At 32.4% G+C, this 26,947-nt stretch overlaps 1 protein-coding gene, 1 long non-coding RNA gene and 1 pseudogene across 2 annotated transcripts; all 3 read right to left on the bottom strand.

Moving 5' to 3' along the window:
- Nucleotides 1-4,499: 4,499 nt before the first annotated feature.
- LOC138337540 (3-hydroxyisobutyryl-CoA hydrolase-like protein 5) lies at nucleotides 4,500-12,578 on the bottom strand (annotated as a pseudogene).
- Nucleotides 12,579-13,645: 1,067 nt separating this feature from the next.
- LOC101244204 (3-hydroxyisobutyryl-CoA hydrolase-like protein 5) lies at nucleotides 13,646-25,614 on the bottom strand. The gene is made up of 8 exons (XM_069287456.1): nucleotides 25,585-25,614; nucleotides 25,328-25,449; nucleotides 25,175-25,235; nucleotides 24,964-25,062; nucleotides 24,753-24,842; nucleotides 24,594-24,635; nucleotides 24,378-24,490; nucleotides 13,646-13,649 (listed from the first exon to the last, which is right to left on the bottom strand). Exons 1-8 carry the CDS (start codon nucleotides 25,612-25,614, stop codon nucleotides 13,646-13,648), a joined length of 561 nt encoding a protein of 186 aa, XP_069143557.1.
- Nucleotides 25,615-25,939: 325 nt separating this feature from the next.
- Nucleotides 25,940-26,522, bottom strand: LOC138337133 (uncharacterized). The gene is made up of 3 exons (XR_011210559.1): nucleotides 26,371-26,522; nucleotides 26,168-26,252; nucleotides 25,940-26,025 (listed from the first exon to the last, which is right to left on the bottom strand). It is a non-coding gene; the product is annotated as an uncharacterized lncRNA (long non-coding RNA).
- Nucleotides 26,523-26,947: the final 425 nt, after the last annotated feature.

Raw genomic sequence — 26,947 nt, 5'->3', positions numbered from 1 at the left:
AACTCCCTTTTTCTGATTAAATCCCTTGACAACTAATCTAGCTTTGTACCGTGGAACTGGATTACCATCTTCATGTTTCACCCGAAAAACCCACCTGTTTTTCAAAGCTTTTCTGTCTTTAGGTAACTTAACCAAATCAAAGGTATGATTATCATGCAAGGATTTAATCTCATCTTCCATAGCATCAAACCACCTTTCTTTTTCTTCACTTTTCATGGCCTCATCAAGACTCTCAGGTTCTCCCCCATCAGTCAAGAGTACATACTCATTGGGAGAATAACGAGATGAAGGAATTCTCTCTCTACTAGATCGACTGAGAGAACTCTCTGGAGCATCTATAATTGGTTGTTGGACAACCACATCATCTTGCACTGGAGCATCAACAACATCATGCCGGTCATTCTGAACATGATCACCATCTTCATTATCAACTTGATTTTCATCATTATGAAGATTTTCTTCCGGTGCAATAGTCAAAGGAATTGGATCAACATCAACTAAGCTCTCACTACTCTGAAAATCAGCCTTGTCAGCTTTGTCAAAATCTTCAATTGTTTGGTCTTCAAAGAACACAACATCACGGCTTCTAACAAGTTTCTTCTCAACAGGATCATAGAAACGATAGCCAAATTCATCTTGACCATAACCAATGAAGATACACTGCCTAGTTTTAACATCCAACTTTGACCTTTCATCCTTAGGAACGTGTACAAAGGCTTTACACCCAAAGACTCTAAGATGATCATAAGAAAAATTCTTACCAGTCCAAACTCTGTCAGGGACATCACCATCTAAAGCAACAGCAGGAGATAAATTGATAACATAAGCAGCAGTATTAAGTGCTTCTGCCCAAAAGGAATCTGACTGCTTAGCATCTGAAAGCATACATCTAACCCTCTCAACTAGAGTTCTGTTCATCCTCTCTGCTAAACCAACTGAGGAGTCTTTGGAGGAGTTTTCTGATGCCTAATACCCTGCTCTCTGCAATATCTATCAAAAGGACCAATATACTCACCACCATTATCTGAGCGGATGCATTTCAATGTCTTCCCTGTTTGTCTTTCAACCAAGGCCTGAAAATCCTTGAACACATCAAGTACTTGATCCTTGGACTTCAAAGGAAATACCCAGAGTTTGCGAGAATGATCATCAATAAAAGTCACAAAGTAAAGTGCACCACCATGAGATCTTACCTTAAAAGGACCACACAAATCAGAATGTACCAACTCCAGCAAATCGAGCTTTCTTGAAGGCGGATGACTCTGGAAAGAAACTCTTTTCTGTTTACCGGCTAAGCAATGAACACATTTCTTCAACTTTGCTTGTTTCACTCCAGAAAGCAAATTTTTCTTAGCCAAACTATCAATCCCCTTCTCGCTCATATGACTCAGCCTTCTATGCCATAACTCTGATGAAGTATCATTCTCCACCAAATTTACTGAGTCTCTGGACATGGAGCCCTGAAATACATACAAGTTAGACAACTTGTCACCACGGGCCACAACCATCAAACCTCTAGTAAGCTTCCACTGGCCAGCACCAAGTGTATTAACATAACCCTCATCATCAAGATATCCCACAGAAATCAAATTCAAGCGAACATCTGGAGCATGCTTGACATTATTAAGAACTAGTTTGGAACCATTGTTACTTTCCAAACAAACTGTCCCAATGCCAATAACTTCAACTTCATGATTATTGCCCATTTTCAACGTTCCAAAATTACCTGGAGTATAAGAAGAAAATAATTCCTTCTTTGGCGTGACATGAGAAGTAGCACCAGAATCCACAAACCATCTAGACTCATCACGAACAAGATTAATGGCATTTTCATCACAAGAAACAAGAAGATCATTATTAGCAACAACAGCAACACGATTTTCATTATCGCCTTCTCTCTTTTGTTGTCTCATATCTCTCTTGTGCTTGTAACAATATTTCATGATATGCCCATTCTTGTGGCAATAGTCACATGTAGTATTCTTGTATTTAGACTTTGACTTGCTTCTACTTTTACCTCTATCATTTTGACCTCTGGACTTGTTTCTCCCCCTATCTTCAGTAACCAAAACATCGGAGTGTGAAGCTGAAGAAGATGAGGCTTGAGATCTTCTTCTCATTTCTTCATTCAAGACACCACTCTTAGTATATTCCATGGTTACAACACCACTGGGAGCAGAATTAGTTAAAGAAACTCGAAGAGTTTTCCAAGAGTCTGGCAGAGTATTAAGAAGCCAAAGTCCCTGTATCTCATCATCAAACTTTACACCCATTCCGGACAGCTGGTCAAGAACACCCTGAAAATCATTAATATGATCAGAAATAGGAGTGCCCTCTTTATACCTGATATTCATTAATTGTTTCAATAGGAACAACTTGTTGTTGCCAGTCTTCGAAGCATAAAGTGTCTCGAGCTTGTCCCACAAACTTTTGGCATGTGTCTCATTCACAATATGATTTCTAACATTATCTTCAACCCATTGTCTAATATAGCCACAAACCTGCAGATGCTCAAATTCCCATTCTTCATCATTCAAAGACTGAGGCTTATTAGAAGCAAACACAGGTAAATGCATCTTCTTGACAAATAGAAGATCTTTCATCTTGCCTTTCCAAATATGATAGTTACTACCAGTTAAACACACCATTTTGCTCATATTTGCCTCCATCATTCAAAACGACAATCAACAATAACCAATGCTCTGATACCACTTTGTTGGGAAAGACAAGGCACTAACAAAGAATGCCTGACAGGATAACAGCGGAAAAATACCCAAGTCTATACTTTCCCTTTTCGATTTGAACCAAGAGAAGACAAACAACCACAAGCAATATGATAGTAAGGCAGCAAGTAATTCAACCAAACAAATATAACAAGACAATAAGAAATCAATCACACAAGACACCAAGATTTACTTGGAAAACCCTTCGATGTGAAGAGTAAAAAACCACGGGACCAAAAGCTCCACTATAATCACCAAGAGTTACAATATTGTTCTCCAAAATTGGCCACAAAACAAGTGCCAAACAACGAGCAACAACAAAATAAGATTGCACCAAATCTAGAGAATTAAAGGAGCAAAATCACCAATTTCGCAGCTACTGTTCACGACAGCAAAACTGAAGCTGCAGACCACCAAATCCAACTCTGTCAGTTCCTAATCAAAGATTGAGATGAAGACAATATGCTGTCCAAAAATCAGCTCAATCGGACAAGAAACGAAGCGGGAATCGCAATTTGAAGTTGGCTATGAAGGCTGAATTTGGACTGCGAAAATCTCTCTTTTCTCCCCGTTTTGGCTGCTGAAAAACTCTCTTGTGTCTGAAAATAAGACCTAAAATAGGCTTATATTTGCCTCATAAGAATGGGCTTATGGGCAAAAATGGGTTGGTCCAAATTGGGCTTTTATTTATCCACGTAGGAAGGGAAAAAGACCCATAACCCAACAGTTAAATGGTGGTCGTCAGCGTCAGTTTGCTCATTTCTTGGTGAAGCCAATAGGTTCAAGGAAAAATGGTCAAATTGAGAATGGATTGTTGGTTTCATATGATATTGCAGTTGAAAAAATTGAGAATCTTGGCATTTGCAATGTTAACTTGTTGCCGTATCACGATGCACTTTATGTTAATACTTATAAAGTGAGCCTTATTTTACTTGATAAACGGACAGACTATTTATCCGGAAACACCAGCAGCTATGAAGAGTCCATCGATCTAAAGGTTAGAGGAAAGTTCTTAAATGAATAGTGCGATTTCTATCTCCCTTGCGCATTAGTGGATATTTGAACCTGTCAATTTCTTGCAACATGACATTGTTTTGCAGGTTTTAGGTTGACATGGGAACCTCCTTTAGCTTATTTGGAAGGTCAAAGTTTCTCAAGAGGGTATCAGAACTCTTTCATTAAATAGAGTCTGTAAGTCTAATGTCCTGACTACTACTAGCTAGGTAGATGTGTTTGAGATTATTACACTTTTAAACCTTGTATTGTTCTTGTAACTCTCTGATGATTACTATTTCCCTAAGCGGAAATTATCGAATGTAGTTGACATGAACATCCATGTGAATCATGGTATGCTAGCAGAAACTGTTTAAGTGTTATTACATCAGAATATATAATCTACTGGGCGGGCTATCTTTAGCATATGGTATTTGTTATAGATTTTGATGTCTGTATCCCTGGTTATATTTATGCCAAGTCCATCATCTTCTTTGGCAGAGTGACTGTGTTCCAGCTAATGAAGGGAAAAGTAATGGTTCCTTGTGTATAAAGATTATACACGTTAAGTGATTACTTCACTTGATTGCCAATAAAGTTGCCATGGGAACAATATCTGACTAATTCAAATCGTTGTATTACTTGGAGACCGCATACACTTGCATATGCAGTTTGGAACAAGTAACTATACACTTTGTTGTATGTTAGTAATAACAGAAAATAAATTACACAAGGACGCTTCCGCGAGACGATATTAACTGAGGATGCCTTTTGAACGTTCACTTAGTTGAGACGAGAATAGCTCGAATTTTCATATTTTCCTCTCCACCTGTAAATTATTAGATCAAATGCAATATATGACTTCATATATTTGTACCTGTATTTTTCTTCATTATAGGAATTTGAAGTTCCAAGTCATGATCTTCAAATGGCTTGAAGCTTAAGTCAAGTTTATCATCATGCACTTTGTCAAGAGTTGAAGGGTTCCACTATATAAAAATGAAAGAGAAATATTTTAATAATAAAGCACATTATTCAATATTGATAAATACTAAGTATTACTTGTATATTAAGAAAAAAAGGTGCATACCTTTGGGGACTTATCCTTGTCAATTATGTGAGCCCTTATGCCCTTCCTTCATAAATAAAAATGTCAATGAACTTTAAATTGGAAATGAAAATCAAGTGTACTTCTACATATCAAGTACATAAGATTGAGTTTACTTTAAAGAATTTGAAAATTTACCTCATAAAAATCACCATATATTATGGTTCGTTATGTTCATTAAAATTCTAAATTCTCTCCTCAAACATTCAGATATAGTTTGTATCCTTCCTTCTCGTATCTAAATTTTTTTTTTAGAAATAAGGTAAGATTTTTCTATTTCTTTTTGAACGTTTATAAAATTTTACGCGATTGATAAAGTTATTTTTCTAGTTCAATAGGCATAATAAAGGATTTATTACCGATCTCAATGTTATTTTTAGTGCTGTTGGAGATGCTATCTTTAGGCTTTTAAGTACTGGCATAATCCAATGATTTTTTTTCTGCTTGCCTCAGCTTCCTGAAAAGTTAAAGCAAAAAATACATAAAAATTGAATTTTTTTCCAGTTAGTATGCAATGTGGTACAAAATTTTAAAAATATCATGTAATTAGAAAAATGAATTCCTACAAATGACTCAATAATTTCCTCCACAGAATCCTTGGAGAAAAACTCATTGATTATGGACAACCTACACGTAAATTGGAAAAATAAAAATGTTACTCTCAACATTTCATTTCAAAGCAAAATTTCAAAATAATAATTTAATTATATGATACATTACTTGTTCAAGATACTTCTTTCATCAATGTGACTATTTGAGGAAAATTCATTGATGACTGATCTAATTGTATCCTCATCACCATTTTTTAGGCTCACCAAAAGCTTCTCTAATTGAAATAATTTCTGGCATTTGATAGGCAATAAATTTTTTTGGCGGCAATATAATATTTAGGATTAATTCATGAGTCATTGTATCTAGTGTTGCTAATACCATTAACAATATTTATATAAGATATTGGTTATAAGTATACTCATATTATATTATTACCGCTAAATATAAAAATTCTTCAGTATTTGTTGTAGTGTATGGTGAATTTCTGAAGGAAAGGAAAAACTTGTACTAACCTGTGAAGGAACAAAATGAGTGGCTAGTCCAGCAGCAACCACTTCTTTACCCCTTAGTTTTCTCCTGTTAAGCCCAAGTATTCCCCTACATATATACAAACATGCATGTAATTAATTAATTAACATATTTTGGGAAAAATACATAAAAACCTTCCTGAACTTGATTGAATAATTTACTTTAACACTTAAATTATACGGGTGATTTTTAATTCACTTCAAAGATGTTAAGGGGGTATTTAAACACCCTATAGTTTAAGTGTTAAAGTAAGTTATTCGACTAAGTCCATATTTAAAAAAAAATGTATTTTCTCTATTTTTGGAGAGGTATCATATTATTCGATATTAATATACGAGGTAGGAGTCAAAGTCTAGCGCTTACCTAGTCGACTTGAAAGATGCGAAAGCATATATGAGAAGCCACAATCTGGGTGGAACCATATATTTGTTTCAGGAGTAGAACTAAACTGTAAAGTTTCATCAATAAAAAGGTTAGACAACTTGAAATTAAATATCAACTTAATTCGTACAATCAGATCATTTATAATTATACAATATACATACTGATCGCTTTCTCAGTGACGACAGAGTAATTCATTGGAGCCATGAAGCCTACACCTCCACCCATTGACATTCCATGAACAAGAGCAATATGTGGTTTCTTGTAAGTATGAATGTGGTAGAAAAGCCAATACATTCTATAAATACCTTCAAGGCAAGGATTCCCTTCAAACAATTAATATACTCATTAGTTTAAATGAACATGTAGGTATTAATTAATAATTCAATAGTTCTAACATATATATATATATATATATATATATATATATATATATATATATATATATATATATATATATATATATATATATATATATATATATATATATATATATATATATTTATATATGTGTGTGTGTGTGTGTAGTAACAAATGAACAAAATAAAGGGAAAATTTAGAAATAGTTACTTGTGTTTCGTCCCTCATAGAACAAATGCAAATCCCCACCAGCAGAAAAAGTACGACCAGCTCCCTACATATGTGCAAATGAATGAAAATTTAAAATAAAAGGTGTAATAAATAAAATAGACATTTAAACAGGTAGATACACACGTCCTACATAATAATTTATATTTTACATAGCTGATACACGTAGGTGCCAACTAATACCAAATTAAATAATATATTTATGTATAATGCTAAAGCAAAATAGATACTTCTAATTAATTAGTTTTTACCTTGATAATTACAAAATCAACATTATCACCTTTCTCATGTTTCTCAAATTTCTGCCCGAGTGTTAATACCTAATTATATAAAAGAAAATTTTATAATTAAGTGAACATGTAATAGCCATTTTATAACTATACATATATTTTTATCATATTATATATACCACTTCGCGTGATAAATAAATTGAATAGTTAGGCCGATTCATGGTGAGCATTCTGACTCAGGCGATTTCTTCAGGGACAACAACCTAATGACAACAAAAAAAAAAAAACCCACCAAAAACCAAATATTATATCAAAGAATATTTCTATTGTGAATAATAGTAGTTAGCATAAAATTATTTAATTAGCACATTAGTTAGTTAGTTAATACGTTTTACATTCCATTAGTTAATTAAGTGGTTAGTTAGTGGAGAGAGAGTTGATAGCTGGCTTAACAACCATGATAGCTGGCTAACACACTTGTATATATGTATGTATTCATTCTCATTTTACAGCTTAACAGAATACAGAGAAAATTTCCCCAATTAATTCTCTCACTAAAATTTTCATGGTATCAGAGCTGTGAATCCACAAGATTCAGATTCACAATTGGTTTAATTTGAAGACTTCGAATCATCCATTGAGTGAGTTCGAAGAAGATGACATTGACATCAGATGATAGTGCAACAACTGCAGTTTCAGGAGTTTCAGCTGATACTCTTGATGGAATTGAGAAAAATCGAAATTATCCACTATATCTTCATCCATCCGATACTCTTGGGAGTGTATTGTCATCAGTACAACTCATAGGGGCTGAAGATTACTCATTGTGGAGCAGATCGTTAATGATTAACCTTCGTACTAAGAGCAAGCTGGGATTCATACTTGGGACTTGTCGCAAATATGATACAAACCTGAATTGGAAGAGCAATGGGAGAAATGCAATGCATTCGTGTTAACATGGATCATGAACACGGTGTCTAAGGAGTTATTGAGTGGAATCGTATATGCATCAGATGCAACAATGGTTTGGGAAGATCTGAATGAGCGCTTTAACAAGGTTGATGGATCTAGAAGCTATCAGCTTCATCGTGAAATTTGTACAATTAGTCACGGTAATTTGACAGTTTCTGGGTACTTTACTACGTTGCGACTTCTATGGGATGAGTTTGACACACTTGTTCCACCTCCTGCTTGTAACTGTGATAAGTCCAAAGTATATGTTGATCATCTGCAATTTCTGCGACTATTTGCTTTTTTGATGGGTTTGAATGAGGTGTACAGTCATGCGAGGAGTCAGATTTTAATGATGAATCCCTTACCCAGTGTGAGTCGAGCTAATGCTATGATAACATCTGAAGTCAGCGTATGACAACTGATTCCAAAATTAGTTGAGATATGCATGAATCTATGGCTCTATATGCAGGAAGGGGAAATAATCTAATGATGCATTCTGGAAAAGGAAAAATTGGTAGTTCTTCTCAGGAATCTTTAGCTTTGTATGCTGGAAGAGGTCACACAAATAACGCTAACTTTGATTATGCAAATGCTGGAAGTAGTAACTATAACAATCCTAGACAGAAGAAAAATTGGCACCTAATATGTGACTATTGCAAATTACGTGGTCACACCAAGGATATCTGTTTCAAGTTGATTGGCTATCCGCTGACTGGAAATTCAAGAAGAAATTTGGTCCAAACTCAGGAATGATGAATACTGGAAGAGGAACAACAAATCATGCTTACATAGATAGAGAATTTAGGGATGCTTTTGAACCTGTAGGTCATGGTATGATTCATTCAGGTCAAGGATCAAACATCAACAATTCTGGTGGAGTTGATAATTCTCAGATGATAGGAAATACAAATTCTCAGCCTAATCAGAACACAATGAAGTATATGGCAAATACTGCAGGTATTATTATGTTACTGTATTATCAGTGAATGATATTAGAAGAGATGAGTATGTTAAATCTTCAAATACTAGTACAACATGGATAATTGATTCAGGGGCAACATGTCATATGACCTCCAAACCTACTAATCTAATTGAACTATTCAGTAATAACATAGATAGACATGTTAACCTACCTAATGGTCAAACATCTTCTTTAACTCAAATTGGTGACTGCAAGCTATCAATTGTTGATTTGTTACATAATGTATTGGTGGTTCCTCAGTTTAAGTTTGACCTATTATCAGTGTCACAGTTAACAAGACAACTGAATTGTTTTGTGAAATTTTTCCCTGAGTTTTGTGTATTACAGAACCTCTCAAATGGAGTAGTGAAGGGGATTGGTAAGGAGAAGATTGGTCTCTATTATCTTCACACTCATCTACCAAGAGCGATCAAATATACTGAACAAAGTTTGTTAGCACATACCAAAAGTTCAAAAGGATTACTTTGGCCCAACAGACTTGGACACCCCTCAATAAAAGTGTTACAAAGTTTATCTTTACTTAGGAATACTGATGATTCAGACATTTGTAAGAGTTATCCAGTTTGTCCTCTTGCTAGACAGACTAGACTTCCATTTCTTTCAAGTACGTCTAAAACTGATTCTATTTTTGATTAACATAGATGTTTGGGCACCATATAGATGTCCTACTCATGCTGGTTATAGGTTTTTTCTGACTATTGTTGATGATAATTCAAGAATGACTTGACTATTACTTATGAAATCCAAATGTGATGTTTTCTCTATTTTAAAGTGCTTTATTACTATGGTGAAGACTTAGATTAATAAAGTTGTGAAGAAGATTAGATTAGATAATGGAACTGAGTTCATTAATAGAGATTGTAGATCCTTATTTGAAAGTCTTGGTATTGTTTATGAGACTAGTTTCCCTCATACCCCTCAACAGAATGGGGTGGTGGAAAGAAAGCATAGACATATCCTTGAAGTAGAGCTCTCAGGTTCAAAGGTTCCATCCCAATCAGATTTTGAGGAGAATGTGTATTGACAACTGTTTATATAATCAATAGGTTGCCAACCACAGTTTTGTAGGGCCAGTCACCCTATGCAGTTTTTCATGGTGTTCAGCCTGATCTCACCCATTTAAGAACTATGGGTTGTTTGTGTTATGCTACAAAGCCTGTTAAACCTGATAAGTTCTCTAATAGAGCTGATGTTTGTGTCTTCTTGGGTTATTCATCATACCAAAAGGGATATATTGTGTATGATTTGCATCAGAAAAGGTTGATGGTGTGTAGAGATGTAACCTTCTAGGAGGATATTTTTCCATTTGCTGCACAGACAAGAGATCATTATGTTCCTTTATTTCCTCCACACAAGGTGAGTATTGATGCAACTAATGATTTACAAACTTTAAGTGAAGTTCCACAAGTTCAAAATGATGACAATGAAATAGTGGGGCAAGAAGATGTTGGTTTGAATAATAATTCAAGAAATGTTGTTGTATGTGATGCCATTGATGGACCTTTGGTTCAACAAAGTACAAGACATTCCACTAGAACTTCTATTCCACCAGTATGGTTAAAGGACTTCGTTACTTATGTCACTAATCCTAATCATCCTTATTCCATGGTCAACTATAACCATTTATCCCCTAGTTATCAATCCTTTCTTAGTCATTTCTCTGTGGATATTGAGCCTAGATGTTATGAAGAGGCCATTAAAGATCCAAGATCGGTGGTAGCTATGCAACAAGAGATTAAAGCATTAGAGGAAAATGGTACATGACATATTGTAAAGTTACTTGAGCACAAGTCTGCTATTGGCTGTAAGTGGATGTTTAAAATAAAATATAAAGCAGATGACAAGTTGATAGGTACAAAGCAAGACTTGTTGCAAAAGGTTATAGTCAGAGAGAGGATATTGACTATCAAGAAACATTTGCTCCTGTAGTCAAAATGGTTACTGTAAAATCTATCATTGCATTGGCTGCAGTTGAGAATTGGCCTATCTACCAAATAGATGTGTTTAATGCTTTTTTACAATATGATCTATTTGGAGACAAGCATCATGTTTGTAAACTTTTCAAATCTTTATATGGTCTTAAGCAGGCTTCAAGGAAGTGGAATGTCAAGCTTATAGAATCTTTGTGTAATTCAGGCTACAGACAAAGTCAGTTGGATTATTCATTATTCACTAAAAGGAGTGATGTTGGTTCAGTGATTATTTTGGTGCATGTTGATGATTTATTAATCACAGGAAGTGATCCTGCATTGGTTCAGGCTACAAAACAGGTGCTACACAATCATTTTAAGATCAAAGACCTAGGAGAGTTGAGATATTTCTTAGGCATTGAATTTTGTAGATCATCCACTGGCATAGTGATGAATCAGAGAAAGTGTGCATTAGAATTAATTGTTGAAGCTGGGCTTGCTGGTGCATAACCTAGTTTTACTCCTCTAGAATGCAATCTGAAACTCACTTCAGCAACCTATGACATTAATACCAATGATTCATTGTTTCAAGATGTTGGTAGATATCAAAGAATGGTGGGAAAGTTGCTCTATTTGACTAACACTAGATCTTTTTACCGTCCAGACTTTGAGTCAGTACATGCAACAACCTAAACTCTCACACTGGAATGCAGCACTGAGATTTATCAGATACATAAAAGCTAATCCTGGATTGGGCTTGTTCATGAGTTCCTATAAAGATCCTACACTAACAGGATTTTGTGATGCAGACTGGGCTGCTTGTGTTAGCACCAGAATGTTTGTGACTGGGTATTTGTTTAAGTTTGGTCCTTCTCTTATTTCTTGGAAGTCCAAGAAGCAGAACACTGTGTCTCGAAGCTCTGCAGAGGCAGATATAGGAGTTTAGCTACTTTGACTGCAAAAGTGGTATGGGTTACAAGTTTATTCAAGGAGTTACATGTTGATTTATGTACTCCCACTATTATTCATTGCGACAACAATATTGCTATTCAAATTGCTGCTAATCCAGTCTTTCACAAGCGTACTAAGTACATCGAAATTGATTGCCACTTCATTAGGGAGAAGGTGCAGCAGGGATTGATCAAAACTAGTTATATTTCGACCAAGGATTAGCAGACAGATATCTTAACAAAGGCTCTGGATCGTTCGCAACATGATTTCCTTTTGACCAAGCTTGGAGTCCTAAACATCTTCAGTACATCCAGCTTGAGGAGGAATATTGAGAATAATAGTAGTTAGCATAAAATTATTTAATTAACACATTAGTTAGTTAGTTAATACGTTTTACATTCCATTAGTTAGTTAAGTGGTTAATTAGTGGAGAGAGTGTTGGATTAACAGCCATGATAGCTGGCTAACACACTTGTATATATGTATGGATTCATTCTCATTTTACATCTTAACAGAATACAGAGAAAATTTTTCCAATTAATTCTCTCACTAAAATTTTCAATTACTAATATTAATTAGATATTTTATTAAAGTTGAAATTATCTCTCTATTTTGTCTCAGTACTTGTTGAGGCATGGGAAACATTGTGTTGCTACTGGGAATAGATATTATTGCCATAGTAGTACTAGAGAAAATGAACAATTAATTAATAATTGTAATTAAAATTCACAGTAACAATTAATTGAGTGATTAATTTCACTTATTAGAGATTAACCAAAATTCTCAACTTTGATTTCTGATAGTGTGGAAGATATGGAAAAATAAGTTGTTGATATAAATTTGTGTATGGGAAATGGAATTTATATATTATTAAACGGTTGAACAATTTATATATATATATAAAGCAGAAACATTGGCCAGCTGATGTGGCATAGCTAAAAAACCAGCATTTCAATTTTCCTTTTTTCCTCATTTTTTTAAAATACTTTTTACTAATTATTTCTACATAAATTATATTATTAAATAAATTGTAACCGACCCATAAATTCTTCTTTTCCAAAACGGCTATCTTCACTAATTATATTAATTACTTTTCCAAAACGGCTTCTTCCACTATCTTTCAATTATTTTGACAATTCAAGTTATCATTTCATACATGTGCTATATATAATATTTTTTTCTTTTCAATTTTATTTCATGTAATCTAAGGATTATGTATATGTATTTATATATTTCTTATCATTGTTTATTACATGTATTTTCATTGTAAGAATTTCATTTTGATTTGTAATTTCATGATTTTTTTACATTGCTCCATCTAAATATATTTATAGATGGTCATTTAAAATGATCAACACATATTTCTTTCCAACTATTACAAATATATTACTGGAAGATTGAATTCAAGTGATGTTAAATTATGAGGAGAAATTGTTTTTGACGTTCGATGAGATGGTCATAGAAAAATTATGTGAGTTGCTTCAAAAAGATTGCTGCAAAAAGTATCTTCGTAAGTTATGACTGCTTTGAATTTGATGACCCTATTAGAGGTTTGATTAGGAACATGAACGGATGGTAGAGCATATTGTCTACGTAAGTGTAAAGGCATCCATCCAATTATGATAAAATTTTAGGTGCTCTTAGTACATGTTTTAGTAGGTCATTTTATTGGTGGTGCAACTGCTACTTACTTGTGAATATATTTGATGCAGGAAGTTCTAGCATCTTTTTAGAGTGGACGCAATTCATCTGTTTACACAATAAATAAGGAAGACAATATTCAATAGATTTTTATATATTTCACTTATTTGTTATTGTTTTGTTTTATTGTATCATAAATTTTTACCTGTGAGGGTATATAATAACTCATATGTCTTCCTTTAGATTTGTTTGTGATTATAAAACTCAAAAAAAAAAATCTTCTTAAATTTCTTATCGAGTCAAAACGAGAAGATCAATTTGAAATGAAGGGGGTAGATGAAAGAAAAATATGGAAAGGTGATGCCTTTATATATTAACCCGAAGACATTTTCAAGTCTAATTTTGTGATTAATTGATGACAGATACATTTGTGTAAAGTTTTTTTTGGTTATGAATATTTATTAAAAGAATAAAGATTTTTATAGTGCAAAAAGAAAAAAAAGGAAGAGGAAGCAGAGGACGGTGGAATTGAAAAAGGTAGAAAAACAATACTCTTACACGGATGAGCTTAAATTATCTACTCTTTGGAAATTTCTTATGAGATATCATAATTATCCTTAATGCTTTAGGTTTGATGTATTATAACTTTGTAGCTTTTTAAGTCAAACCTAATTGTTTATTAATATTTTTTACGTTTTACTTAATAGTAGATTTTATTAGTTTTTCGATATTACAATACCTACAAATTTATTTTGTGGTTTGAATCTTTTATAGACAAGTTTGCTTTGTGAGCAAGTTAAAAACTTATATGTTGGCAAAACTCATGTTATAGATGTTCCGTTGTCAAAGAAAATATTTGCTTCACCTACAGTTGATGAACTCTAATAAAAGCTTTACATTTATTATCACTTTGCTTAATACTGGCAATGGACAGTGGAAGCTTTTATTTCCATTTAGAAAATATTTGGACACAGATTATAAAATTTCAAATAATATTTTACTTATAATTTTTACACTTTATTAGAATTTTCTCATCATAAGTTTTTTTATTTGATCACAATTCACAAGTGAAAAAACATGAAATACATAAGGAAACATGTTATTACCTAACTGGGGAGAAACTGATAAATCTGAGAATGAATTTTAAACTATTTGCACTTTATGATTCTAACATCATTATTTGCTAAGAAGGTAAAAGAAAAACGTATCAGTTAATTTTTATCCTTATATTTTATTTTTTTATTTTAAAAATATTTTCCCTGATTTTAATTTTTATTCTACTAATATGTGTATTCTCATTTTTCAATAAAAAATTTTGTGTTCTTGCCTAACAGGGAGAATATAAAAGGATTGAATTTTTTGTAAAATTATTTATTGGATGATTTCGACATCGATTATTACTAAGAAGATAAAATAAAATAAATTGTTTTGCAAAAATATATAATTTATTTTGATAAAGAATACACTATCCTTATTTTAAAATATTAAATTTATTAAGTGTTATGTTCTCCCATCATTTTAAAATACTCTTCATAATATAATTTAAATATATGATAATTTAATTAAAATTGATTAGAGAGGAAATATTGATTCTTTTACGATCGCGCGTAGCGCGGTCAAGTTTCCTAGTTATTAATAAAAATATAATCTCCCTCACTCTCTCTATAATGTGAAAGAATAATTGTAATAGTATTAAACTTAATGAAATCTATTAATTTAAATCCAGCTTAATCATAATAATTGGAAAAAAAAAATCAGCTATGGAATCCTTGATAATTAAGTTAATGATCTTAAAATGTCAACTACACTTGACGTGAATGGAACAAATGATCAAGTCCAATTAAAAATTAAAAAATAGAGAGAAAAAAGTTATTGGGAATGAAAAGGCAGGGATTGGGATCGGAGATAATCAATTTGAAATATTACTTATGAGACATGTTGAATGTGAAGTTTGAAGAAATCTTAGCCATGGTACTAATCAAAGGAATTTAATCACTAAATACCAATTCAACACTTTTTCTTCATTCAAGAATCGTGTGGAACAATATTTTTTGTTTTTTTAAAAACAAATTTGTGTATTTAAACAGATTGTTTAATTATGTACAAATCATGTGCAACTTTAAAAACAAATATGTACAACTCTTTGGGTCGGTTGAGGGATTCAAATTGTCCAAAATTCCTATAAATAATAAAAATAATTTAACGAATAACTGTAATTAAATTTTGTAAATTAAACTTCTTAGCATTAATGTTTTTTTTAATTAAAAGATATACCAAACAAACTACATGATATTTAGCTTTAATGTTCATGTCTATTTTATACGAAGTGAAAGGAAAATAAGAGAGAGAAAATTCAGTTTAAAATAAAATCACTTTTATGCTTTAGGATTTCACGAACCTCTCATAACTAACAACAACACATGAAAAATAAAGAGTAGAATCAAGCAAGTTATATTAAAAGAAAATTTGTATGAAGCCTTGAAGAACGAGTCGAGTCGTGCAAAAACGCGGGGATATAGCAATTACGCATCAAGGTTCTCCCCTTAGGACCGACTACAACAAGCTCGCGACTCTAATAGAAAGAAGGCCCCGAGTCATTGTAGTGCAGCTCTTGTTGAAGGCTTCTTTGTTGGGGAAGACGTACTATTGTTGTTTTCTTGCTGCTGCGACCTCAATATAATTCTGGCTATCCTCTCTCTTCTTTTGTGTGTGATCCATGATGTTTTAATCCTTTCTTTCTTTCTTTCTTGCTTTCTTTCTTGCTCTACCACTTTTTTGAGGGCCTCCTGGACCACATTGTCAATAGTGTTCTTTAGTGGGAGCTATGTCTTGATTAATGCTTTTGTTCCAAATAAAAGCATGGAGCAAGGGACTTTAAAGGGGGTGGGTGGGAGCTTTAATTGAAGTAGGGGTGGAGCTCCTATCCTTACAGTCAAATGACTTTCACTCCTCATAGAGACTTAGAAAACGTCAGTTCTCATAGCGAGGAATAGGAAAGAAGAATATGAATGAGTTTATCTTAGCCAATCGTTAGTTATATTTTTGAAATGTAGTGCCTTTCCTATAAGCTCTTTTATAGGATATCCCTTTGTTACTTTTTATATAAAATATATAAAAATAGGTTATTCCTATGAGTAATGTTCCAAAATCATTTAGAAAATGTTCATATCAAAACAAAACTCCGAGGATAAGATAAATTAGAGTTTCCAAATACTATTTAACTTTTAATAGTGTTATAGAAAAAAAAAGGATTTGCTTATTAACTTTAAATTAAATAATTACTTTTATATTTTATTAAAATTTCTAAAAAGAAAAAAAATTTAAAAGTGATTAAAAATTCAATTGGCTACTGAGCTTTTTATCCCCTTAAAGTTTTAAGTTAATTTTTTTTGAATTATTTTAGAAAATAATATATTTATTAACTAAAATTAAGAAATAAATTTAGGAGCTCGTTCGAATTTTTTTTAAAAATTTGCAACCAAAGGGAAGCAAACTCACGCGCAACATGTAACATTGGCCTCGAGGTAACTTCTGAAACAACTAGGCTAAGAAAGTTTATTGTTTCAAGGTGGTCCAAAACGTCTTATTCATGCATTTAAAGTATTATTTTACTTAACTATATAATGTAATTTTTCGACGAAGGGTGTTCAACCTAGTTTAGCTACGCCCCCAAACCCCATGTCCCCTTAGAACGATTCACTTTGCAAAAAGATTTGGATAACTATTAGTGATGGAAATAGGATGGAGCTTAGGGCAGGGTGATGCTGAGTTAATAAAATTTGATTATACAAAAAGACGAATCCTAAGTTGGGAATCCAGTAAGCTTGGGGGAAATCGTGGACTTTAAGGACTGCGTAGAAAAATTGTGAGTGGATTGAGTTTTCCTTTGGTAGAACCAGATACACATGGGGATATATAGAAGGATTTTTCCCAAGTTGAAGTTTGGAAAATATGCAAGTGTTTTAAGGTAAATTTCCTAGTAGACATGTTACAATGTCAAAGAAAATGTAAATACTAAATTTGTTACTGATACAAAATTAATTGAGAGAAAGGATAGACATGTTACAAGGTCAAAGAAAGCACATAAATGTCATAGTTTGATACAGTTGCTTTGTAATTAGTTTGTGTTTTTTTCTGGGGATCTAGTGGTCTAAGAAACCCTTCCCAGAAGGTGGTTAAGGAACTCTAAATTCTCTTTAATTAGGTTTTATTTCTTTTTGCGTGTTATGATAAAATTTTACGCGTGTTACCAAAAAAAAAAGATTTTAATAACTGAATGCATTTTTTTTATGTTCCAACCACTTAATTAGTTTGGATATATGTTAATAATTAAGATCTATAACAAAATATTAATATCGTTAAGATGTTTATTCGAAGGTTTCAACAAAGATGACGATTCACTCATTCTATTCATTCATCGCTACAACCATCGTCTTATATTATTAACTACTGCCTCCATTTGCCACCATCCTGACCCACAATCATTAGTTGTCATCATTTTCAATAAATCAACGCCAACTACTATTACCACAACAATAACTAATCAGTATCGCTATCATCACGTGTAAGCAAATATTATCAACATATTACTGATAATTAAAATAGTCCTTCATCAAACTATTAAATTTCTTAACGTGTGTTGCTGCACTAATTTTTTAATAAAGCCTAAATATATTGATGCAATTAGTAATTTTGATTCAAATCTTTTCAAGTTTGAAGAAACACTAAAAAAAAACCTAAATAACGAGGTTTATTTTATACACTATGGGTGTTACGAGCCCCTACAGTTTATTGTAACATAGGTTTTAGCAATCCCCAAAGTTAGGTCTGTGATAAATTAGTTGTGGGGGTAACAAGCAGCGGGGTTTATTTTGCGGTGATTGGAACCCCCGCAAATGATTCTTAGAAAACTAGCATTTGAGTTTCAAGTGTCACAACCTCTGATAGTAATAAAAAAATAGCAGGGTTGTAACCTCCACTGTTCGTGAAAATATAATTATCTTCCTATATATAATCAACTTTAAGGAACATCGTTATTTCCTAAGTTTGATTTAAGGTCCGGCTATCATCTAATGAAGTGTCACGTCCCGAGCCTACACTCTGGACGTGGCCGGTGCTCAAAGATCATTGCTGGCCCCAAGCGAACCTTTGTCCTGAATTTCTTAACTTAGTGAAAGATTTAGACACTAGAGAAATAACTCAAAGAGAATAACTTTAAAATAATACTTAGCCAAAATAACAACTCCATTCTTATCGTTTACAAGGGAAATGAAAAGACTAAAGAAACTAATTTTTTCTGTCCATGAAGCCTCTAAATTAAAGATGAAAAACTAAAAACTGAACGAAAATAACTAAATGGTAAAGATGTCCTCCCAAATGAAGAGAAGCTCACCAACTAACGATGAGCTTCTCAATGAATCAATGGTGCGCCAAATGCCGATCCTAGTTACTTGCGTCTTCATCACGATATGATGCAGGCCAACTGACATCAGTACATTGAATGTACGAGCATCCGAGTTGGAATGTTAAACAACAACTTAAGCTTGAAAAGGGTTAAGAAGGAATATTTACCTTGGTTGTACTCAACTCATGAATAACTAACCCATTTCATTATATAACAATTTAAAGAAGTGAGCAATATAAAGAAAAGCTGTTTAAAACATGGTTTTCAACTCTATATATGCAACAATACAATTGACTCTGAGATGTATGTAAAAATATAAAATAATCTGATGTAAACTCATAATCTTAATAATAAAGAAAACATATCATGCTTCCTCTCAAAGTCTACTCGTGAACTGCATGAATGAAGTCCCATACCCCCATTCATACTAAGCAACACCTCTTGAGGAACCATGCAACTATTGTTGTGAGAGTTTTTCTAACCGACAATCATCACTTAATAGTTATAGTGATGATACGGCGTTTTACCTCACACTGCCAATTAAGGACCATCCTAAACCTGCCAGAGTATAAGACCTGTACTGCCTAATGGATCCAGTAGTAAACTGAAAATGATTCATCTAAAAAGTATGATCCTTTTCTACCCATGATGGCTACATGATTTTCATGGAGACTCGAGTTAATATGAAACTCACATCTCCACATCGGTGCTTAATACTACTCCCAAAAATATACTTATCTTGTATGTTTTGAAACCACTTTTTCTGTGATTTGAGATTAGTGCTCAAAAACTTAGTTCAAAGGCTATCTTGGAAATCTTAATTTCACTGCTTTCTTCATTTTATAAAGCTATAACTCTTTTTTTTGAAAACTAGCTCGAAGGATCTTTGGAAAACTTAGCTTCCTTACTTGTTTAAATGTGAAAACATTTCAAAATCTCTTTGGGGATACTTAGTCCCCCTATACTTTTGAAGAAAAGAACTTCAACTTAACTTTTTATGCTTTATTCTTTACTTAACTTGAAACTTGAGTCTTGAAAAACCTCTTCGAGAAATACTTAGTTCCCTTATATTTATTTAAGGAAGAACTTTAACTTTTTACTCTTTGCTTAAATTGTAACTTGATCCTTAAAACAAAGTTAACATGTTTATTAATTACTCTTGGAAGCTCATAAAAACTTGCTTTGACTTGCTTCTTAACTTTTAGACTCGACTCTTAATTTCTTTGACTTTGATCTTAACTTTCTTTGAATTGGATTATAGATTCAGGTTGATCTAGCCAAGATTGAGGTAGTTTGAGGTTGGAACATGCCTACTTTAGTGACCAAGATAAAGATTTTTGCAGGGCTTGCAGGCTAGTACAATCAATTTGTTTAGAGCTTCTTCACTATTACATCTCCTTTGAACATATTGACTCAACATAGTTTGAGCTTCCAATGGTCTAATGAGTGTAAGAAGAGCTTTCAAAATCTCAACACTTTGTTGACTTCAGCTTTTGTGTTGACTTTACCCGAGAAGGTTATGGACTCTGCCATTTATTGTGATGCTTCGAGAATTGGGTTAGGTGGTGTTTAGATGAAGAAAGGAAAGGTGATCAAATATGTTTCTAGACAGTTGAAGACCTATGAGAAGAGCTAACCTACTCATGATTTAGAGTTGGCAATTGTGGTATTTTTGCTTAAGCTATGGTGACATTATTTGTATGGGACTTATTGTGAGGTCTTCACTGATCATCGGAGTCTTCAGTATATTTTCACTCAGAGAGATCTAATTTGAGGTAGAATAGATGGCTTGAGTTACTGAAGGATTATGATATCTCTATCTTGTATTATTTGGGGTAGGCCAATGTGATGAGCAGTGCTTTAAGTAGGAAGATTTCTAGTATGAGGAGTCTTTGTTAGCCTGCACGACCTAGTAATTTTCTGATTTTAACTTTTCTCCTAAGTGTGAAACAGATCGCCTAACGTGTTCCAATAAAACAGTAAGAAATGTAAGTAAAAATACAATATTTTTACGTGGAAACACCCGACTCAAAAGGCATGAAAACCATGACCTGTTCCACAACAGGATTTACCCCAACTTCACTAATCAACTGTGAGCCTCCACAGAAGATAGATTTCAAACTTTGCAACCTACCTTAACTTCATATGGATTTGGATTACAACTCTTGTAATCCTAGGAACTATCTCTAATTCCCAACCTTCAATGCAAAACCCCCAAGGTATGCGTTCCCAACTCTTCGATTTATCACAACCTGAAGACGACATTTTTAGTTCAGTTTATAACTCACTAAACTAAGATTACATCAAGACTCATTCATAATGAAAAACTCCTAACACATACTCTGTAAAAGGATCAGGTTCTTCGATATTTTCCTTCAGTTCACTGGTAGCACTTGCGAAGAAAATTTCTCAATCACTCTTTTGCTCTGTAAGTGCATAAGTATTATGAAAAACTTCACTTCTAGTTAATCACAATTCTTCATAGAGTTATTGTTTACTTAAAACTCCTTATTGACTTGAACTCTCTTGACTTAGAGTTCTACTTCAAGTAAGACTCCTTCTTCAATTCAAAGTCCTAACTTCTTTGGACCTTCAAATTACATTCATTGATTCTTTTGTATTGTATTCGAACTCCAACACTTCAATTCAACAGTAACTTGAAGATTTCTACTTTAAGTGAAACTCTTTCTTCAATTAAAACTCCTTGTCTCTTTAGACTCTTTCTTCAAATCAAACTCATTGATTCTTCAATTACTCAGATGTTTATTTCCACTGAATTTCTCACGAAATTAACATTATCCATTTCTTTATTTCTGCACTCTTGTCTTTATTCATTCTAACAGCTTTCTCGAATTCGACTTCTCGTGACAGTGCACCTTTGGACCATGTTGACTGACGTGTTTCATCTTTCTTTGTCAATAAACAAAACTACATAAATCCCAACATTGTCACTATTAGTGTTGAATAGAGACCATTGTTCATTTCCTGGTAAAGACAATAGCTTCAAGGAAAAATGGTCAAACTTTGTGGAGAGAGAACATTGGATTGTTGATTTCATATGATATCAAAGTTGAAAAAATTGAGAATCTTGGCATTAGCAATGTTAACTTCCTACCGTATCACAATGCACTTTATGTTAATACTTACCAAGTGAGATTTATTTTACTTGATAAACACAAACTATTTATCCGGTAACACGTGAAGAGTCCATCTAACTTATGCAAGAGGAAGCCTAAAGGTTAGAGGGAAGTTCTTAAAGGCAACACCAAATAAAAATAGAATTTGGATAACACTTGAAGCAGACGTGAATTAGCTTGGACACCACCATCATTATAGTGGTACGTAATTTGATCTGAATCCTATTTCACTCCCAAATCCATTTCTACATCACTCGTAACAACTAATTATTCTAGTTTAGAGGAGGATTAGTTTCACTTGAATTTTATTTTATTTTATCAAAGCCACTAAAATTTTTTTTATTTATTACAATAAACAGGGCCGTCTTAACCCCTAGATCACTAAAGCCATCACTTGGGGCCTTATAGTTTTTGGCGCCCCCATTTTTAAAAAATAATTATTTATATGTGTTATTTTTTTTTTAAAAAAAATTATGTGTACTATGAGTGCTATGATTTCTACTAAGGAAAATACATATGTGATGAATATAAACCTGATTTTTGTAAGAAATAATTTGATGAAAATATGGAAAAAGAAATTACTAAGTCCCTAGAAGAATCTTTACTTTATATATGTTGAGTAAATCAAAGTATTTTTTCACTTCAAAATAGATTTGAATCAATTGAAGCATATTTGTATATATAAGAATATTTTTGATTTCTTATTTAGTGGTAAATATTGAGATTAATTAGCAGATGATGAATTTTTTTTAAAAATATTGTCTTAACCTTGAATTTTCTTTTAACTCATAATAGTTATTCTGATATTGAATTATTTAGTTTTGTTTTTTGAATTAAAAGTGTTAAGAGAAATAATAAAAGTAGAAGATAATGATCAAATGAAAATACTTAATTTAATTTAAAAAATTGTTTTTTACCAAATACATATATTGCTTATAAGATAATTTTAACAATTCATGTAACCGTTGCCTCAATCGAATTTTTTTCAAATTAAAAATTGATTAAATCTTCTTTAAAATCAACAATGTCTCAAGAGAGATTGAATGAATTAACTATATTATCATTTGAAAAAGGATTATTAAAACAAATTGATTATAAACCAACACTTAATGACTTTGCATCTAAAATAGCTAGAAAAATATATTTTAAATGAAAGTATATTTGATGAAAAATATAAAATATTAGGGTCTCTCTCTTAAATTTCGCTTTAGGCCCCTAATATTGTTAAGTCGACTCTTACGATAAACTCAACTTTGTCGAAGCGTGATGAAAAATCATTGAGCTACTTTTTGTTTGTAGTTATATCATATAAGATCTCGTTTGGTTACTGCAAATGACTTTATGTGATACTTAGGTTTAAGTTCCTTGACTTTTGGTTACAAAAAGTTGTTAAGTGACTTTCATAATAAGTTGAGTAATATTTGAGACTCGTAATATTTTCGTTTAAAAATTTGAAGCGTAGCTCAAGATAGCTTAATTACAGTAATTTTCATTAATCAACTACTTAATAAAAAATCAGAGTAATTACGTCACATGATTGCTAATGTATTCATTATGAAATTAGGTCTTAGGCCTAATTTATATTCCAAGCCTTATAAGGAGTCCACCCATTTGGTGCGTGGACAATTTTTGATTTTGGGGGCTCAACATCGGGCGAGACGGGCCCTGCTCCGATACAACGTGAAATTAGGTCTTAGGCCTAACTCACACCCCAAAAACTAGATCAAAAGAAGGAGGAATGCCCAAGTCTTGTAAGGAGTCCACCATCTCATTAACCAACGATGTGAGACTTTTGTCATTCTTTAACATACATAACCCAGGAATATAATCTCCTATTATGTTAGATTTTTACGTCTCAAAATTAGCTAGTTTAAAACAGAGTAATTAATTAGTTTTTTTTAATAGTTTATTAAACAAAAACAAGGCTTGTAGTCATGAAAACACTTGCATGATATATATATATATTTACTCCAATTGAGTTTAATAAACTATAAATCAAGTGGCCATGGGATCAATATCTGACTACTTTAAATCATTGTATTATTTAGAGATCGCGTACACTTGTATATGCATTTTTTTACAAATAACTATATACTTTGTTGTATGTTAGTAATAACATAAAACAAATTACATAAGGACACTTCCACGGAGACGAGAATAGCTCGAATTTTCATATTTTCCTCTCCACGTGTTAATTATAAGATCAAATGCAAGATTAATTACTATTAAATAATAAAATTGCAAAATCTATATATTGTTCGATAAAATGCAATATATGACTTCATATATTTGTACCTGTATTCTTCTTCATTAATAGGAATTTGAAGTTCCAAGTTATGATCTTCAAATGGCTTGAAGATTAAGTCAAGTTGATCATCATGCACTTTGTCAAGAGTTGAAGGGTTCCACTATAAAAAAATGAAAGTGAAATATTTTAATAATAAAGCACATTATTCAATATTCAGAAATACTAAGTATTACTTATATATTCAGAAAAAAAAAGGTGCATACCTTTGGAGACTTATCCTTGTCAATTATCTGAGCCCTTATGCCCTTCATGTGTAAAAAATATTTCATGAACTTTAAATTTGAAATCGAAAATTAAGTGTAATTCTACATATGAAGTACATGATAAGATTGAGTTTACTTAAAAAGAATTTGTAAACTTACCTCATAAAAATCACCAGATGTTATGGCTCGTTGTATGTTCATTGAAATCCTCAAACATTCAGATATTGTTTGTGTCCTTCCTTCTCGTATCTAAAATAATAATTTAGGAAACAAGTAAGGGTCTTTTTCATTTTGTAAATATAAAGTTTTGTGTACTTAGCTTGATAAAGTTCTTTTTCTAGTTTAATAAGCATAATAAATGATTTATTACGGATCTCAATGTTATTTTTAGTGCTGTTGGAGATGCTTTCTTTAGGCTTTTAAGCACTGCCAGAATCCAATCATTTCCTTTTCTGCTTCCCTCAGCTTCCTGAAAAATTAAAGTAACAAATACATAAAAAAATTAAATATTTTTTCACTTAAGTATGCAATGTGGTACAAAATTTTAAAAATATCATGTAATTAGAAAAATGAATTCTTACAAATGACTCAATAATTTCCTCCACAGAATCCTTGGAGAAACATTCATTGATTATGGACAACCTACATGTAAATTGAAAAAAAAGAAAATGTTACTCTTAATATCTCATTTCAAAGTAAAAGCTTAAAATATAATAATTTATATGATACATTACTTGTTCAAAACACTTCTTTCATCAATGTGAATATTTGAGGAAAATTCATTGATGACTGATCTAATTGTATCCTCATCACCACTTTTTATGCTAAGCAAACACTTCTCTAGCTGATATAATTTCTGAAATTTGAAAAAAAAATATAAGCAAAAGAGATAATTATAGGCAATAATTTTTTTTAGTGGCAATATAATATTTAGCGGTTTTTAACTAGTCATTGTATTTAGAGTTTATAAAATCTTTAGCGGCATTTATACATATCGGGTGTTGGTTATAAATATATTCATATTAATTATATTATCGCTAAATATAAAAATTTTCTGTATTGTAGTTAGGGGCGAACCTACATTCTATTGAGGGGGTTCAGCCGAATCCGCTCGGCGAAAAATTATGTTGTTGTATATTTTAAGGTATTTTAAAGAATTTTTATGTTTATATATTGATTTTGAACCTCCTGAATATAGATTAGAGGTTAGCTCAGTGGTTGAGATGTTCGAACCTCAAATCTTCAGCATCACTTTTTTTCCAAACTTCACTTAATGAAAATTATGAATTCGCCACTGATCATAGTGTATGGTAAATTTTTGAAGGAAAGACCAAACTTGTACTGACCTGTGAATGAACAAAATGAGTGGCTAGTCCAGCAGCAACCACTTCTTTACCCCTTAGTTTTTCTCCTGTTAAGCCCAAGTATTCCCCTACATATATACATACATACATACATACATACATACATACATGTAATTAATTAGGGAAACATATTTTTGGAGAGGTTCTCTTTTACATATATCATATTATTCGGTATTAGTATACGAGGTAGGAGTCAAGTCTAGCGCTTACCTAGTCGACCTGGAAGACGCGGAAGCATATATGAGAAGCCACAGTCTGGATGGAACCCTATATTTGTTTCAGGAGTGGAACTAAACTGTAAAGTTCGATCAACAAAAAGATGTTAGACGACTTGAAATTAAATATTGATTTAATTCGTTCAATTAGGTCATTATAAGATAATTATACGTAAATCTCTTTATGATAATACCCACCGCTTTCTCAGTGACGACAGAGAATTTCATTGGAGCCATCAAGGATGCACCCCCACCCACAGACATTCCATGGACAAGAGCAATATGTGGTTTCTTGTAAGTATGAATGTGGTAGCAAAGCCAATACATTCTATAAGTACCTTCAAGGCCAGAATCCCCTTCAAATAATACATGAATTTATGTGAACATGTAGTATAAATTAATAATTCAATAGTTCTAACATATATACTAACAATTAAAACAAAAATAAAGGGAAAGTTTAGAAGTAATTACTTGTATTTCGTTCCTGATAGAACAAATGCAAGTCCCCACCAGCAGAAAAAGTACGGCCAGCTCCCTATATACGTGTAAATGAATGAGAATTAAATAGGAAAATTTAAAAATCAAGGTAACTAGGCAGCAACAAAAGATATAATGCACAAAGATGTTGTAGACAATGCACAAACAAATACTTAAACGTGTATATAATTGAAATAGATATATAATCATGTCCTACATGACAATGTGCTTACTATATGACGTTGTGCTTACTATATGACGTTGTATATGTGTGTCTACTAGTACATATTTAAAATTG

This window comes from Solanum lycopersicum, chromosome 7, assembly GCF_036512215.1.
Source record: "Solanum lycopersicum chromosome 7, SLM_r2.1".
NCBI lineage: Eukaryota > Viridiplantae > Streptophyta > Magnoliopsida > Solanales > Solanaceae > Solanum > Solanum lycopersicum.
The sequence above is the reverse complement of the archived record's forward strand: the minus strand, read 5'-3'. Positions and strand labels throughout refer to the sequence as shown.